This window comes from Oryzias latipes, chromosome 9, assembly GCF_002234675.1.
Source record: "Oryzias latipes chromosome 9, ASM223467v1".
Classification (NCBI taxonomy): Eukaryota; Metazoa; Chordata; class Actinopteri; order Beloniformes; family Adrianichthyidae; genus Oryzias; species Oryzias latipes.
Window position 1 is genome coordinate 291,762 of NC_019867.2, and position 16,392 is coordinate 308,153.

The window sequence follows — 16,392 nt, forward strand, 5'->3', positions numbered from 1 at the left end:
GGTAGAACCTCTGATTGGTGGTCCTCTCATCGTTGTGCGGCATGAATTCAGACTCCGCCCCTTTGGTTTCAGAAACGCTGATGTGGATCCTCCTGCTGATGCCAGGAGTTCCTGCCTCTGCCTTTAGGGGGCACATTTCTCTCCCTGCTCGTTTTGTCTACGCTGTCTCACAGTGACTGACCTTTGACCTTACTCTTGATCGTCAGACATTTACATGAGGAGAACCTGAGGGTCTTCAGGTCATGAACTCCAGAAAGAGAAGAAAACCTTTGACTTTCAGATTCAAGTCAAAAATATTTGCATATTTTTGATGTTATGTGTAACCCTTGTTCTATCCTAGGCACTTTAACGTTGGGAGGTGGGTCATCTAGACCCACTAGACAGTGCTCTGAACCTTTTTTCTTCAATGATTTGTGATCTTCACTGGTGTCCATGGATTCCATGAAATCTTTCCACCTTTATCCACCTTTGTCATGGTAGGAGAACATAGAACCAACTCAGAACCACCTGCAGGTTTGTGACGCAGCGTCGTGAAGGAACGTTTCCATCATTTCCAGATCAGATCTTTATTTACTTTGGACAACAGATTTTCTAACATGAGAACATGGGAGTTCGGATCCTCCCCCTGAATGGTTCAGACCTGAGGAACGTTGATGTCTGATGTGGGGATTGGAACCAATGTTCATGTTCTCTCAGCTCCGTCCAGGACAGGAACCTGTATGCTGCTGAGATCTGTTGCCACGGTAACCCAAAAGAGGGGGTGGAGTCTAAAGCAGCCAGGCTTTGATTGACAGCTAGAAGTCCCTGCTCTTTGAGACGGGCTCCACTTCCCGCTCGTACTCGATCTCCACGAACGCCCGCCTCTTCCTCCCACGCGCCGCAGATTTGGACGTGGAGGCCCCCGCCTCTTCTTCATCACTGGACTCCTCCTGCTGCTCCTCCCCCTCACTGGACTCCTGCTCCTCCTCGTCGCTGCTCGTCTTGAGCTTGTTCATGTCCTGAAAGAAGAACCGTGACTCAGCTGGAGGTTGAACTTCTTCTGATGGATTCTAAGTTCTTCGGCGTCTGACGACGGTCCCGTGGTTCCAGAACAACCGCCTGAACCCGTCTGTGGACTTCCTCACTCGGTCCAAATACCAGAACACGGTTGGTTTACCTCAAAGTCGCTCAGGTCACTCTCCTCCACCTCGTCCTCTGCGACAAACTCCCGCTGCTCCACTTCCTGTAAAAACGTCACACCCTTTCAGAATAAAGCTCTGGTCAAACAAGGAGGCAGACTCTGCAGCTGCATCACCTCCTCAGCCTCCTCCTCCTCTGACTCAGACTCGCTTTCGTGGTCCTGCTGCTCCAGGGCTTTGTCGAAGGCGTGGACGGGGAAGTTGTAGATGTCTCCGTACTGAAACGAGAAGAGACGTGAGACGGCGGCGGAGACGGCGGCGAGGCGTTCAGGGGTCGTCGTACCGTTCCCTGTTTCAGCCGCTCCAGCAGCTCCTTCTCGATGGCGTTGTCCAGCTGAGCGGCGATCAGGGCTTTCTCCTGCAGAGGAAAACACGCGTTCACGCCCCCTGCTCCACTCAGGCCCGGTTCTGGACCAGGAGACCACACCACTCACCTCCTTCCTTTTCTCCCTGCTCTCCACCTTCCTGCTGAGAGGAACCAGCTTTCTCCTGAAAACAGAAACGGGTCAGACGGAGAACTAAATCGGAGAACGGAGCCGGGCCGGGCCGAGGGACTCACTGCCTCTTCAGGACCAGTTTGCGCATCCGGATCAGGTACTGCGTGATCTTGGTGAAACGTTGCTTGCATTTGTGTCGAATGAACCGAGGCCAGTAAATCAGGTTCTGGTCGATCTGTTCCAGAGCCTTTTCGTAGTTCTTACTGAGCTTCACCTGCAGAGAAGAACCAGCAGGAGTTCTGAGGTCAGTCATCTCCAGAACCTCTGAGGGTCCATCTGTCACTCTGAGGGTTTGAGCAGAAACTGAAAACTAGATTTCATTGTTAGAATGTTGGGACAACTTTTGTCCTTAAAGGGGCGACAGTGGCTCAGATGGTTGAGCGGGTCGTCCAATGATCGAAGGGTTGGCGGTTCGATCCCCACTCCCACCAGCCAACTGTCGTTGTGTCCTTGGGCAAGACACTTCACCCTCCTTGCCTCCAGTGTGGCTCCACTGGTGTGTGAATGTGTATGAATGCCATGGTGATGGTCAGAGGGGCCGTAGGTGCCAACTGGCAGCCACGCCTCTGTCAGTCTGCCCCAGGGCAGCTGTGGCTACAACCGTAGCTACCATCACCAAGTATGAATGAGGAGTGAATGAATAATGGACACAATGTAAGCGCTTTGAGTGTCTGGAAAAGCGTAAATAAATCCAATCCATTATTATTTTTATAAAGTGAAATAAAAAAGTGATTCACTTCGTCTACATGGAACCATCGGACTAACCAGAACCGTCTGAAGCCCAAAACTAAAAATATTGTAAAATCATTGGGAGGTGGGAACTGATGATGTCACTTCCTGATCAGATCCAGAACCCACACATCTGCAAAGGTCTCCTGACCCATCAAATGCTCAGTCTGGATCAGACGCAGGGCCGAGTCCAGGAGGTCTGGCAGGAGAACCGGAGAATTCCTCCCAGAACTTGAGGAGACGGAGGCTGGAGATCCAGAATCTACCAGGAGGTTCTGCAGCCTTCATGCTGCTCTCTGCTTTCATCAGTGGCTGTGTTTGCGTGGACCAAAGTAATGGAATGAACTCCTGATCAGAATAAAAATGCGTCATGTAAACACCGTTCAGAATACTCTGCTCCATCAGACTCATCCGGATCAGCATTTCTTTGTGATTGAGATGGGTGGGTTCTGCTGATTGTTGACCTGATGGTGGTGCACATAAAGCGTTTATTCTGACCGTGGGTGATTCCTGCTCTGGTTTAGGTCATGCATAGACGATGTGGCTCCAGAGGAGGCTTTGGAGCACCAACAGGACCGGCCGCCCGCTCCACCTCAGCTAACCGTGTCTCTGAGCAGAGCAGCCAGACTCGTAGCTTCGTGTTTGCGGGCTGGGGAGGGTCCTTTGTTAGGGCGTGGCTCCGGAGGAGGCTTTGGACCGCTGCAAGTGCTGCTGGACTCCGTAGAACCGGGCCTCAGAGCAGAGGAGCGGCTCTGGGACGGTGTGTGAGCTGAGGGAGGCGCCTTTGAATGCAGAGATGCTGCTCGGTCCTGAGAAACCGTGGAAACAATCCTGTGAATTCATGTTTCCAGGCGTGTCCAGACGGAATAAAGGTGGATGTTATTCCCACATCCGGAAGTGCGTGTTGTTAGCACGTATTAGCCTAATCCTAAGGCTTCTTCCAGCTCCGTTCCACCAAGAAGAAATAATAAAATGATGACAGGCACTTCATAATAATCCTAACAATAATACAATGACGCGTAGAAGATCATCTGGCTCTATGCTGCAGGTTTCTTTGTTTACTACAGAACTCAATATTTCTTCTTCTACGGCGGTTTCCAGTATTTTAGAGAGTTCTGCGCATGTCCAAATGATTTATTCTGACTGAAGGTGTGGCGGATGGAAACCTTTGTTCTAATCAATAAAGTTCTACACAGTTCAATTCTAATCCGATCTTTGATCCGATCAGAGATATTTTGCACATAGAACCGCGGATACTGTTCATCAATGTTTTCTTTTTAGTCGTTTAGAATCCAGTTAAAATGACAATAAATGAGGGCTGTGGTGCAGAGGAGCGGTCAACCTCTCAGGCTTGATTTGACTGGTTGAAGGTTTGATTCATGCCTTGGCTGCCGATGTGTCGTTGTCTTCTTCTCTTCCTCTAGGCGTTTCCCTTCAGGGTCTCCACAGCCAATCAGCTTCCTCCGTCTGTCTTCATCATCATCTACCAGCAGCTACCTTCATGTCTTCTTCATCATCTACCAGCAGCTACCTTCATGTCTTCATCTTCATCTACCAGCAGCTACCTTCATGTCTTCTTCATCATCTACCAGCAGCTACCTTCATGTCTTCATCATCCTCTACCAGCAGCTACCTTCATGTCTTCATCATCATCTACCAGCAGCTACCTTCATGTCTTCATCATCCTCTACCATCAGCTACCTTCATGTCTTCATCTTCATCCAGAATCCTCCTCTCTGGTCTTCCTCTAGACCTCTGGCAGCTCTAGACTCAGCATCCTTCAGTCTCAACCATCTCAGTCTGGCTTCATCTCCAGAACCTCTACCATGTCCTGTTCCTCTGATGTCCTCCTTCCTGATCCATGCTGAACCTCAGCATCTTCATCTCTGCTTCCTGTTTTTCCTGATATTTTACTTTTTGATATTTATTGAGAGAACCGTCAGCAGCCTCATCAACTCTGTCCGTAAACGTCTCCAGCTCACCTTCTCCCACATCCTGGCGGGAAAAGCCGCTCGCTCGATCACCTTCATGTAGAGGAAGCACTGACCTGAAACACAAACAGGAGTTAGGGAGGAGCCCAGGAGGCGCAGCGGCAGGTGGAGGCGTGGCGTCACCTTTCTCCTCCCTGATGGTGGCATATTGACTGTTGGAGAGGGGGCAGGACGAGCGGTTACACAACCCCGTGATGTTGAACTCATTCCTGCAGAAGTTCTGGCTCTTGGTCCTGGACGGAGGAAGATGAAGATCAGAGAGGAAGATGAAGATCAGAGAGGAAGATGAAGGTCAGAGAGGAAGATGAAGGTCAGAGAGGAAGATGAAGGTCAGAGAGGAAGATGAAGGTCAGAGAGGAAGAAGATGAAGGTCAGAGAGGAAGATGAAGATCAGAGAGGAAGAAGATGAAGGTCAGAGAGGAAGAAGATGAAGGTCAGAGAGGAAGATGAAGGTCAGAGAGGAAGAAGATGAAGGTCAGAGAGGAAGAAGATGAAGGTCAGAGAGGAAGATGAAGGTCAGAGAGGAAGAAGATGAAGGTCAGAGAGGAAGATGAAGATCAGAGAGGAAGAAGATGAAGGTCAGAGAGGAAGATGAAGGTCAGAGAGGAAGATGAAGGTCAGAGAGGAAGAAGATGAAGGTCAGAGAGGAAGAAGATGAAGGTCAGAGAGGAAGATGAAGATCAGAGAGGAAGAAGATGAAGGTCAGAGAGGAAGATGAAGGTCAGAGAGGAAAATGAAGGTCAGAGAGGAAGATGAAGATCAGAGAGGAAGAAGATGAAGGTCAGAGAGGAAGAAGATGAAGGTCAGAGAGGAAGATGAAGATCAGAGAGGAAGATGAAGGTCAGAGAGGAAGATGAAGATCAGAGAGGAAGAAGATGAAGGTCAGAGAGGAAGATGAAGGTCAGAGAGGAAGATGAAGGTCAGAGAGGAAGATGAAGGTCAGAGAGGAAGAAGATGAAGGTCAGAGAGGAAGATGAAGATCAGAGAGGAAGAAGATGAAGGTCAGAGAGGAAGATGAAGGTCAGAGAGGAAGAAGATGAAGGTCAGAGAGGAAGAAGATGAAGGTCAGAGAGGAAGATGAAGGTCAGAGAGGAAGAAGATGAAGGTCAGAGAGGAAGATGAAGATCAGAGAGGAAGAAGATGAAGGTCAGAGAGGAAGATGAAGGTCAGAGAGGAAGAAGATGAAGGTCAGAGAGGAAGAAGATGAAGGTCAGAGAGGAAGATGAAGATCAGAGAGGAAGAAGAAGGTCAGAGAGGAAGATGAAAATCAGAGAGGAAGAAGATGAAGGTCAGAGAGGAAGATGAAGGTCAGAGAGGAAGATGAAGGTCAGAGAGGAAGAAGATGAAGGTCAGAGAGGAAGAAGATGAAGGTCAGAGAGGAAGATGAAGATCAGAGAGGAAGAAGATGAAGGTCAGAGAGGAAGATGAAGGTCAGAGAGGAAAATGAAGGTCAGAGAGGAAGATGAAGATCAGAGAGGAAGAAGATGAAGGTCAGAGAGGAAGAAGATGAAGGTCAGAGAGGAAGATGAAGATCAGAGAGGAAGATGAAGGTCAGAGAGGAAGATGAAGATCACAGAGGAAGATGAAGGTCAGAGAGGAAGATGAAGATCAGAGAGGAAGAAGATGAAGGTCAGAGAGGAAGATGAAGATCAGAGAGGAAGATGAAGGTCAGAGAGGAAGATGAAGATCAGAGAGGAAGATGAAGGTCAGAGAGGAAGATGAAGATCAGAGAGGAAGATGAAGGTCAGAGAGGAAGATGAAGGTCAGAGAGGAAGATGAAGGTCAGAGAGGAAGAAGATGAAGGTCAGAGAGGAAGATGAAGATCAGAGAGGAAGAAGATGAAGGTCAGAGAGGAAGATGAAGATCACAGAGGAAGATGAAGGTCAGAGAGGAAGATGAAGATCAGAGAGGAAGAAGATGAAGGTCAGAGAGGAAGATGAAGATCAGAGAGGAAGATGAAGGTCAGAGAGGAAGATGAAGATCAGAGAGGAAGATGAAGATCAGAGAGGAAGATGAAGGTCAGAGAGGAAGATGAAGGTCAGAGAGGAAGATGAAGGTCAGAGAGGAAGATGAAGATCAGAGAGGAAGATGAAGGTCAGAGAGGAAGAAGATGAAGGTCAGAGAGGAAGATGAAGATCAGAGAGGAAGAAGATGAAGGTCAGAGAGGAAGATGAAGGTCAGAGAGGAAGAAGATGAAGGTCAGAGAGGAAGAAGATGAAGGTCAGAGAGGAAGATGAAGATCAGAGAGGAAGAAGAAGGTCAGAGAGGAAGATGAAGATCAGAGAGGAAGAAGATGAAGGTCAGAGAGGAAGATGAAGGTCAGAGAGGAAGATGAAGGTCAGAGAGGAAGAAGATGAAGGTCAGAGAGGAAGATGAAGATCAGAGAGGAAGAAGATGAAGGTCAGAGAGGAAGATGAAGGTCAGAGAGGAAAATGAAGGTCAGAGAGGAAGATGAAGGTCAGAGAGGAAGATGAAGATCAGAGAGGAAGAAGATGAAGGTCAGAGAGGAAGATGAAGATCAGAGAGGAAGATGAAGATCAGAGAGGAAGATGAAGGTCAGAGAGGAAGATGAAGATCAGAGAGGAAGATGAAGGTCAGAGAGGAAGATGAAGATCAGAGAGGAAGATGAAGGTCAGAGAGGAAGATGAAGATCAGAGAGGAAGATGAAGATCAGAGAGGAAGAAGATGAAGGTCAGAGAGGAAGATGAAGGTCAGAGAGGAAGAAGATGAAGGTCAGAGAGGAAGAAGATGAAGGTCAGAGAGGAAGATGAAGATCAGAGAGGAAGAAGAAGGTCAGAGAGGAAGATGAAAATCAGAGAGGAAGAAGATGAAGGTCAGAGAGGAAGATGAAGGTCAGAGAGGAAGATGAAGGTCAGAGAGGAAGAAGATGAAGGTCAGAGAGGAAGAAGATGAAGGTCAGAGAGGAAGATGAAGATCAGAGAGGAAGAAGATGAAGGTCAGAGAGGAAGATGAAGGTCAGAGAGGAAAATGAAGGTCAGAGAGGAAGATGAAGATCAGAGAGGAAGAAGATGAAGGTCAGAGAGGAAGAAGATGAAGGTCAGAGAGGAAGATGAAGATCAGAGAGGAAGATGAAGGTCAGAGAGGAAGATGAAGATCACAGAGGAAGATGAAGGTCAGAGAGGAAGATGAAGATCAGAGAGGAAGAAGATGAAGGTCAGAGAGGAAGATGAAGATCAGAGAGGAAGATGAAGGTCAGAGAGGAAGATGAAGATCAGAGAGGAAGATGAAGATCAGAGAGGAAGATGAAGGTCAGAGAGGAAGATGAAGGTCAGAGAGGAAGATGAAGGTCAGAGAGGAAGATGAAGATCAGAGAGGAAGATGAAGGTCAGAGAGGAAGAAGATGAAGGTCAGAGAGGAAGATGAAGATCAGAGAGGAAGAAGATGAAGGTCAGAGAGGAAGATGAAGGTCAGAGAGGAAGATGAAGATCAGAAAGGAAGAAGAAGGTCAGAGAGGAAGATGAAGATCAGAGAGGAAGAAGATGAAGGTCAGAGAGGAAGATGAAGGTCAGAGAGGAAGATGAAGGTCAGAGAGGAAGAAGATGAAGGTCAGAGAGGAAGAAGATGAAGGTCAGAGAGGAAGATGAAGATCAGAGAGGAAGAAGATGAAGGTCAGAGAGGAAGATGAAGGTCAGAGAGGAAGAAGATGAAGGTCAGAGAGGAAGATGAAGATCAGAGAGGAAGAAGATGAAGGTCAGAGAGGAAGATGAAGGTCAGAGAGGAAGATGAAGGTCAGAGAGGAAGATGAAGGTCAGAGAGGAAGAAGATGAAGGTCAGAGAGGAAGATGAAGATCAGAGAGGAAGAAGATGAAGGTCAGAGAGGAAGATGAAGGTCAGAGAGGAAGAAGATGAAGGTCAGAGAGGAAGAAGATGAAGGTCAGAGAGGAAGATGAAGATCAGAGAGGAAGAAGAAGGTCAGAGAGGAAGATGAAAATCAGAGAGGAAGAAGATGAAGGTCAGAGAGGAAGATGAAGGTCAGAGAGGAAGATGAAGGTCAGAGAGGAAGAAGATGAAGGTCAGAGAGGAAGAAGATGAAGGTCAGAGAGGAAGATGAAGATCAGAGAGGAAGAAGATGAAGGTCAGAGAGGAAGATGAAGGTCAGAGAGGAAAATGAAGGTCAGAGAGGAAGATGAAGATCAGAGAGGAAGAAGATGAAGGTCAGAGAGGAAGAAGATGAAGGTCAGAGAGGAAGATGAAGATCAGAGAGGAAGATGAAGGTCAGAGAGGAAGATGAAGATCACAGAGGAAGATGAAGGTCAGAGAGGAAGATGAAGATCAGAGAGGAAGAAGATGAAGGTCAGAGAGGAAGATGAAGATCAGAGAGGAAGATGAAGGTCAGAGAGGAAGATGAAGATCAGAGAGGAAGATGAAGGTCAGAGAGGAAGATGAAGATCAGAGAGGAAGATGAAGGTCAGAGAGGAAGATGAAGGTCAGAGAGGAAGATGAAGGTCAGAGAGGAAGAAGATGAAGGTCAGAGAGGAAGATGAAGATCAGAGAGGAAGAAGATGAAGGTCAGAGAGGAAGATGAAGATCACAGAGGAAGATGAAGGTCAGAGAGGAAGATGAAGATCAGAGAGGAAGAAGATGAAGGTCAGAGAGGAAGATGAAGATCAGAGAGGAAGATGAAGGTCAGAGAGGAAGATGAAGATCAGAGAGGAAGATGAAGATCAGAGAGGAAGATGAAGGTCAGAGAGGAAGATGAAGGTCAGAGAGGAAGATGAAGGTCAGAGAGGAAGATGAAGATCAGAGAGGAAGATGAAGGTCAGAGAGGAAGAAGATGAAGGTCAGAGAGGAAGATGAAGATCAGAGAGGAAGAAGATGAAGGTCAGAGAGGAAGATGAAGGTCAGAGAGGAAGAAGATGAAGGTCAGAGAGGAAGAAGATGAAGGTCAGAGAGGAAGATGAAGATCAGAGAGGAAGAAGAAGGTCAGAGAGGAAGATGAAGATCAGAGAGGAAGAAGATGAAGGTCAGAGAGGAAGATGAAGGTCAGAGAGGAAGATGAAGGTCAGAGAGGAAGAAGATGAAGGTCAGAGAGGAAGAAGATGAAGGTCAGAGAGGAAGATGAAGATCAGAGAGGAAGAAGATGAAGGTCAGAGAGGAAGATGAAGGTCAGAGAGGAAAATGAAGGTCAGAGAGGAAGATGAAGGTCAGAGAGGAAGATGAAGATCAGAGAGGAAGAAGATGAAGGTCAGAGAGGAAGATGAAGATCAGAGAGGAAGATGAAGATCAGAGAGGAAGATGAAGGTCAGAGAGGAAGATGAAGATCAGAGAGGAAGATGAAGGTCAGAGAGGAAGATGAAGATCAGAGAGGAAGATGAAGGTCAGAGAGGAAGATGAAGATCAGAGAGGAAGATGAAGATCAGAGAGGAAGAAGATGAAGGTCAGAGAGGAAGATGAAGGTCAGAGAGGAAGAAGATGAAGGTCAGAGAGGAAGAAGATGAAGGTCAGAGAGGAAGATGAAGATCAGAGAGGAAGAAGAAGGTCAGAGAGGAAGATGAAAATCAGAGAGGAAGAAGATGAAGGTCAGAGAGGAAGATGAAGGTCAGAGAGGAAGATGAAGGTCAGAGAGGAAGAAGATGAAGGTCAGAGAGGAAGAAGATGAAGGTCAGAGAGGAAGATGAAGATCAGAGAGGAAGAAGATGAAGGTCAGAGAGGAAGATGAAGGTCAGAGAGGAAAATGAAGGTCAGAGAGGAAGATGAAGATCAGAGAGGAAGAAGATGAAGGTCAGAGAGGAAGAAGATGAAGGTCAGAGAGGAAGATGAAGATCAGAGAGGAAGATGAAGGTCAGAGAGGAAGATGAAGATCACAGAGGAAGATGAAGGTCAGAGAGGAAGATGAAGATCAGAGAGGAAGAAGATGAAGGTCAGAGAGGAAGATGAAGATCAGAGAGGAAGATGAAGGTCAGAGAGGAAGATGAAGATCAGAGAGGAAGATGAAGATCAGAGAGGAAGATGAAGGTCAGAGAGGAAGATGAAGGTCAGAGAGGAAGATGAAGGTCAGAGAGGAAGATGAAGATCAGAGAGGAAGATGAAGGTCAGAGAGGAAGAAGATGAAGGTCAGAGAGGAAGATGAAGATCAGAGAGGAAGAAGATGAAGGTCAGAGAGGAAGATGAAGGTCAGAGAGGAAGATGAAGATCAGAGAGGAAGAAGAAGGTCAGAGAGGAAGATGAAGATCAGAGAGGAAGAAGATGAAGGTCAGAGAGGAAGATGAAGGTCAGAGAGGAAGATGAAGGTCAGAGAGGAAGAAGATGAAGGTCAGAGAGGAAGAAGATGAAGGTCAGAGAGGAAGATGAAGATCAGAGAGGAAGAAGATGAAGGTCAGAGAGGAAGATGAAGGTCAGAGAGGAAGAAGATGAAGGTCAGAGAGGAAGATGAAGATCAGAGAGGAAGAAGATGAAGGTCAGAGAGGAAGATGAAGGTCAGAGAGGAAAATGAAGGTCAGAGAGGAAGATGAAGGTCAGAGAGGAAGATGAAGATCAGAGAGGAAGAAGATGAAGGTCAGAGAGGAAGATGAAGATCAGAGAGGAAGATGAAGATCAGAGAGGAAGATGAAGGTCAGAGAGGAAGATGAAGATCAGAGAGGAAGATGAAGGTCAGAGAGGAAGATGAAGATCAGAGAGGAAGATGAAGGTCAGAGAGGAAGATGAAGATCAGAGAGGAAGATGAAGATCAGAGAGGAAGATGAAGGTCAGAGAGGAAGATGAAGGTCAGAGAGGAAGATGAAGGTCAGAGAGGAAGATGAAGGTCAGAGAGGAAGATGAAGGTCAGAGAGGAAGATGAAGATCAGAGAGGAAGATGAAGATCAGAGAGGAAGATGAAGGTCAGAGAGGAAGATGAAGATCAGAGAGGAAGATGAAGATCAGAGAGGAAGATGAAGGTCAGAGAGGAAGATGAAGGTCAGAGAGGAAGATGAAGGTCAGAGAGGAAGATGAAGATCAGAGAGGAAGATGAAGGTCAGAGAGGAAGAAGATGAAGGTCAGAGAGGAAGATGAAGATCAGAGAGGAAGAAAATGAAGGTCAGAGAGGAAGATGAAGGTCAGAGAGGAAGATGAAGATCAGAGAGGAAGAAGAAGGTCAGAGAGGAAGATGAAGATCAGAGAGGAAGAAGATGAAGGTCAGAGAGGAAGATGAAGGTCAGAGAGGAAGATGAAGGTCAGAGAGGAAGAAGATGAAGGTCAGAGAGGAAGAAGATGAAGGTCAGAGAGGAAGATGAAGATCAGAGAGGAAGAAGATGAAGGTCAGAGAGGAAGATGAAGGTCAGAGAGGAAGAAGATGAAGGTCAGAGAGGAAGATGAAGATCAGAGAGGAAGAAGATGAAGGTCAGAGAGGAAGATGAAGGTCAGAGAGGAAAATGAAGGTCAGAGAGGAAGATGAAGGTCAGAGAGGAAGATGAAGATCAGAGAGGAAGAAGATGAAGGTCAGAGAGGAAGATGAAGATCAGAGAGGAAGATGAAGATCAGAGAGGAAGATGAAGGTCAGAGAGGAAGATGAAGATCAGAGAGGAAGATGAAGGTCAGAGAGGAAGATGAAGATCAGAGAGGAAGATGAAGGTCAGAGAGGAAGATGAAGATCAGAGAGGAAGATGAAGATCAGAGAGGAAGATGAAGGTCAGAGAGGAAGATGAAGGTCAGAGAGGAAGATGAAGGTCAGAGAGGAAGATGAAGGTCAGAGAGGAAGATGAAGGTCAGACTGAGGTTGGGGCTTAAAGGCCCGTACACACCGGGACGAATATTCGCCAGCGTTTTTCGCCACGTTTTTTGTGTTCACACCCAGGCGATTTTCGCTGACGATGAGCCGAGTGAACATGCAATTTCATTCCCTGACATTAGATGGCGCTTAATGTAAAACAGAAATACTCCTGTACACAAGGTGGCGCTGCGCAACTTTACGCTTCTTAAAGTCGCTTTTCACTCAGAAGAAGAGAGCAAGTATTTACACGCTTGTCAGAATCAAACAAAGAAAACATGAATATTTCAAGCACCAGTAGCTCCAACTGGTGCTTGGTTCGGGGATGTTTTAGAATGTCCGTCATTATTTCTTCGCGGCAGTGTAGACGCTACTTGGCGTCTATCTTCTTCGCTGGTATGTGTGCTCAGCAAGGCAGTTTTGTGTTTGAGCGCCCCCAAGTTGTGTTTTACTGTAACTTCAGAAGCTCCAGACACGTGTGCAAAAGCGCCATTCTCATTGGTCGAATAGATTTCAACGCGACGCGTCAAAAATAAAAAACGAACCCCGGGCGGGTTTTTTTTTTGACGCTTTGACGCGTGGTGTTTTTTCGCGTTGGTGTGCACACTCTCATTGGTGCCCTTTGTTTAGTCACGAGGCGTTAAACGTCGGCGAATATCGCGGGCGAAATTCGTCCCGGTGTGAACGGGCCTTAAAGCTGAGTCTTGGTGAAATCACTGACTTGACTTTGAAGGAGCAGAACTGCTTGTTTCCAATGATGTCCCAGATGACCTGAGGGGGGGGGGGGGGGGGGGGGGGGGGGCACAAAGGTTAGACTTTTTAAAGTTACCCCATAACACACACCCCACCCCACCACCTAAAACTAAAAGTTCCACCCCGATCATCTTCTGATCCATTTCCAAAGCCTTCCCGGTCGTGTTTTAATGATGATGATGATGATGATGATGATGATGATGATGATGATTTCAGCAAGAATCTAAAAACCTGTGTTGTTTTCTAGGACATAGTTTCTGTGGAGCAGCAGGAGTTCATCAGAAATTCACGTCTTGGTTTTTGGGGGGGACTGTTAGGGAATGGTAACCCCGCCCACACTTCCCATCACCCATCTGTCTACTCACTCCTGCTAGCTTACAGCCCCACCTTAGCATTTGCTGGCGGTTTCAGCTCAGACATGGGGAAACAGACTTTGACAGTGGATCCATCAGAATGGGGCGGAGCAGGGAGCTCGTGGCCCCGCCCAGAGTATTTTCTAGTCACATTTTATGATCTTTTTCACAAGGCTTTTTTTTCGTCTGCTCCTGATTCACAATGACAAAGTAAATACCTAGAAACGCAACCTTTATCTTATTTTCTTTCTTCATGTCCATCAGAAACATGGAGGACATTTTATCAGAACATGTTAAAAACAGCAAAAACACAGATTTCTTCGGTCTTAATCTTTTGATCCGTCTTCCTATGGACAATAAACATTTAACTTTCTAGATCGTATTTTTATTTTATTTATTTATTTCGCTTAAACGGCATTTCAACTTTTAGTGAAGGTTTAAATATTCATAACGATTATTATAGCTCCAGACTTCGGCTGTTCTGGGGTTTTTGCTACGTCGTCCGTTCGCGCCAGTTTCTCGCCAGACTTACGTCGTCGTGCTGCATTTCCGCTTCCTGTCACGTTTTCCCTCAGAGAAAGGAAACGTTTGATGAATTTTCCTTAAAGATAAACTGATAAAATATGACAGAAACGTTTTACAGGGTTTCAGAAACACATGTACAAAACGAGGGCCGCCATCTTTGTTTAGGCGGATGTGACGTGGCGGAAGACGTCCTTGCATTTTTTTTTTTTACATTTGCATTAAAAAAAACTGGGTGGTCTTCGTTCTAAAGTTCTGCGTATAAAAACGGATGTTTTTCGTTGTTTTGTTCTAATATTGTTTAAGAACTACAAACAGGCTGGACTCTGACCTCATCTGCTCAATAAACTAATAAAATAAGCTGCCATTAAAGGTTAAATGGCTACTAAGTGTCACAGACATGTTTATGTTCGTCACGGCAGCTCCAGTCTGGTTGGTTCTTCATCCACAGATATTATTATATCTACCAGAATGCTGAACGTAGATTTGATTTTAATAACAAACACACAATAATATTCTCTTTAGATGATTTTATTTATTTAATCTATTGTTTGGTGTATTGATTTTTCACATGTAAGTAACTGGATTGTTGACGTTTCCGAGTTCAACAGCCTTTACTCTCAAAATTTTATCATATTTATATTTCTTGCTGTTGATGTTCGTCTCGGTTCAGGATCAGAAGGGCTGAGGCGCTTAAGCGTAACAAGTGAGGCAGCACCTTTCACGAAGGACCGTGAACGCACCAATCATCATTTTCATGAACCGAAGGATCAGTCCGTGAACGCAGCGCTGCGGATCATGTCCTGATGGAGTGGGTTTCTCACCCACGGTTTCATGCAAACACCGGGGTTTGCGTCACGAGGAGGAGGAAAAAACACGATCGTCCTTGAAATGTTTTGTTTTTCTTAATTTGAGTTTTTCAGTCAATTGCAACAACGATCCAAAGTTCGCAGCGCCCAACAGAAATGCATTCTGGGAAACACCGGTACCGCAGAGCAGCAGCGACACCCAGCGGTCTAAAATAATGACTTTCATCTACCGGGTCGACGCAAACGTTTATTGTATAAAATCCTTTGAGTTTTTAGACTTTTTAGAAGAAACATTTTTTTGATCAAATATAAACATACTACAAAACGTGAGAAAATGATCATCATGAAACTCAGAAAATTATTATACATTGAGTTACAACCTCAGTATGGTAGATTAAAAATTATTATTTAGATAACCTAAATGTCAAAAAAATCATTGTCTCAGTTTGCTGAAAGTTTGTCTACTTCAACCCTTGTGACCCCTATGACCGCCCCCCCCCCTTCCATTGAGGTGTTCTCCTACCATGACAAAGGTGGATAAAGGTGGAAAGATTTCATGTAATCCATGGACACCAGTGAAGATCACAAATCATTGAAGAAAAAAGGTTCAGAGCACTGTCTAGTGGGTCTAGATGACCCACCTCCCAATGTTAAAGTGTCCAGGATAGCACAAGGGTTACCCAAAACTACCTGAACCACAGACATTATATTTATATACATATGTTTATGAACTGCGAAAAACACGGACGGGGTGACAGATGGCCGCACCCCCCGGTTGTCACGGTAGGTACCTGCTTTTGTTTCTGTCCATTTTTTCCAGGTGAAATCCATGAAGTCCCATCAAAGTACTGACAACAACAACGTTGCAGGACGGTCCATGACAGGAAGGTCCATGACAGGACGGTGCATGACAGGACGGTCCATGCAGGACGTCCATGACAGGACGGTGCATGACAGGACGGTCCATGCAGGACGTCCATGACAGGACGGTGCATGACAGGACGGTCCATGCAGGACGTCCATGACAGGACGGTCCATGCAGGACGGTTCATGACAAGACGGTCCATGACAGGACGGTCCATGACAGGACGGTCCATGCAGGACGGTTCATGACAGGACGGTCCATGACAGGACGGTCCATGACAGATCGGTCCATGCAGGACGTCCATGACAGGACGGTCCATGACAGGACGGTCCATGACAGGACGGTCCATGCAGGACGGTTCATGACAGGAAGGTCCATGACAGGACGGTGCATGACAGGACGGTCCATGACAGGACGGTGCATGACAGGACGGTCCATGCAGGACGTCCATGACAGGACGGTCCATGCAGGACGGTCCATGACAGGACGGTGCATGACAGGACGGTCCATGACAGGACGGTCCATGACAGGACGGTGCATGACAGGACGGTCCATGCAGGACGGTCCATGACAGATCGGTCCATGCAGGACGTCCATGACAGGACGGTGCATGACAGGACGGTCCATGACAGGACGGTCCATGACAGGACGGTGCATGACAGGACGGTCCATGCAGGACGGTCCATGACAGATCGGTCCATGCAGGACGGTCCATGACAGGACGTCCATGACAGGACGGTCCATGACAGGACGGTCCATGACAGGACGGTGCATGACAGGACGGTCCATGCAGGACGGTCCATGACAGATCGGTCCATGCAGGACGTCCATGACAGGACGGTGCATGACAGGACGGTCCATGACAGGACGGTCCATGCAGGACGGTTCATGACAGGACGGTCCATGACAGGACGGTCCATGACAGGACGTCCATGCAGGACGGTCCATGACAGAACGGTCCATGACAGGACGGTCCATGACAGGACGGTC

At 46.9% G+C, this 16,392-nt stretch overlaps 1 protein-coding gene and 1 non-coding gene across 3 annotated transcripts; both read right to left on the bottom strand.

Annotated features, from left to right (window-relative positions):
- Nucleotides 1-550: 550 nt before the first annotated feature.
- Nucleotides 551-14,495, bottom strand: mak16 (MAK16 homolog). Of its 2 annotated transcripts, none has more exons than XM_023958093.1 (10): nt 13,739-14,495; nt 12,822-12,871; nt 4,519-4,628; nt 4,387-4,451; nt 1,738-1,889; nt 1,613-1,667; nt 1,462-1,536; nt 1,304-1,396; nt 1,157-1,222; nt 551-998 (listed from the first exon to the last, which is right to left on the bottom strand). In XM_023958093.1, exons 1-10 carry the CDS (start codon nt 13,751-13,753, stop codon nt 795-797), a joined length of 885 nt encoding a protein of 294 aa, XP_023813861.1. In that variant the 5' UTR covers nt 13,754-14,495; the 3' UTR covers nt 551-794. The 2 variants fall into 2 exon arrangements, with proteins under 2 accessions (XP_023813861.1, XP_023813860.1); XM_023958092.1 differs by having other exon boundaries at nt 1,295-1,396.
- On the bottom strand, nt 14,402-14,499 carry LOC111947952. Its single transcript, XR_002873930.1, has one exon. It is a non-coding gene; the product is annotated as a small nucleolar RNA U13 (small nucleolar RNA).
- Between the last annotated feature and the right edge of the window lie 1,893 nt (nt 14,500-16,392).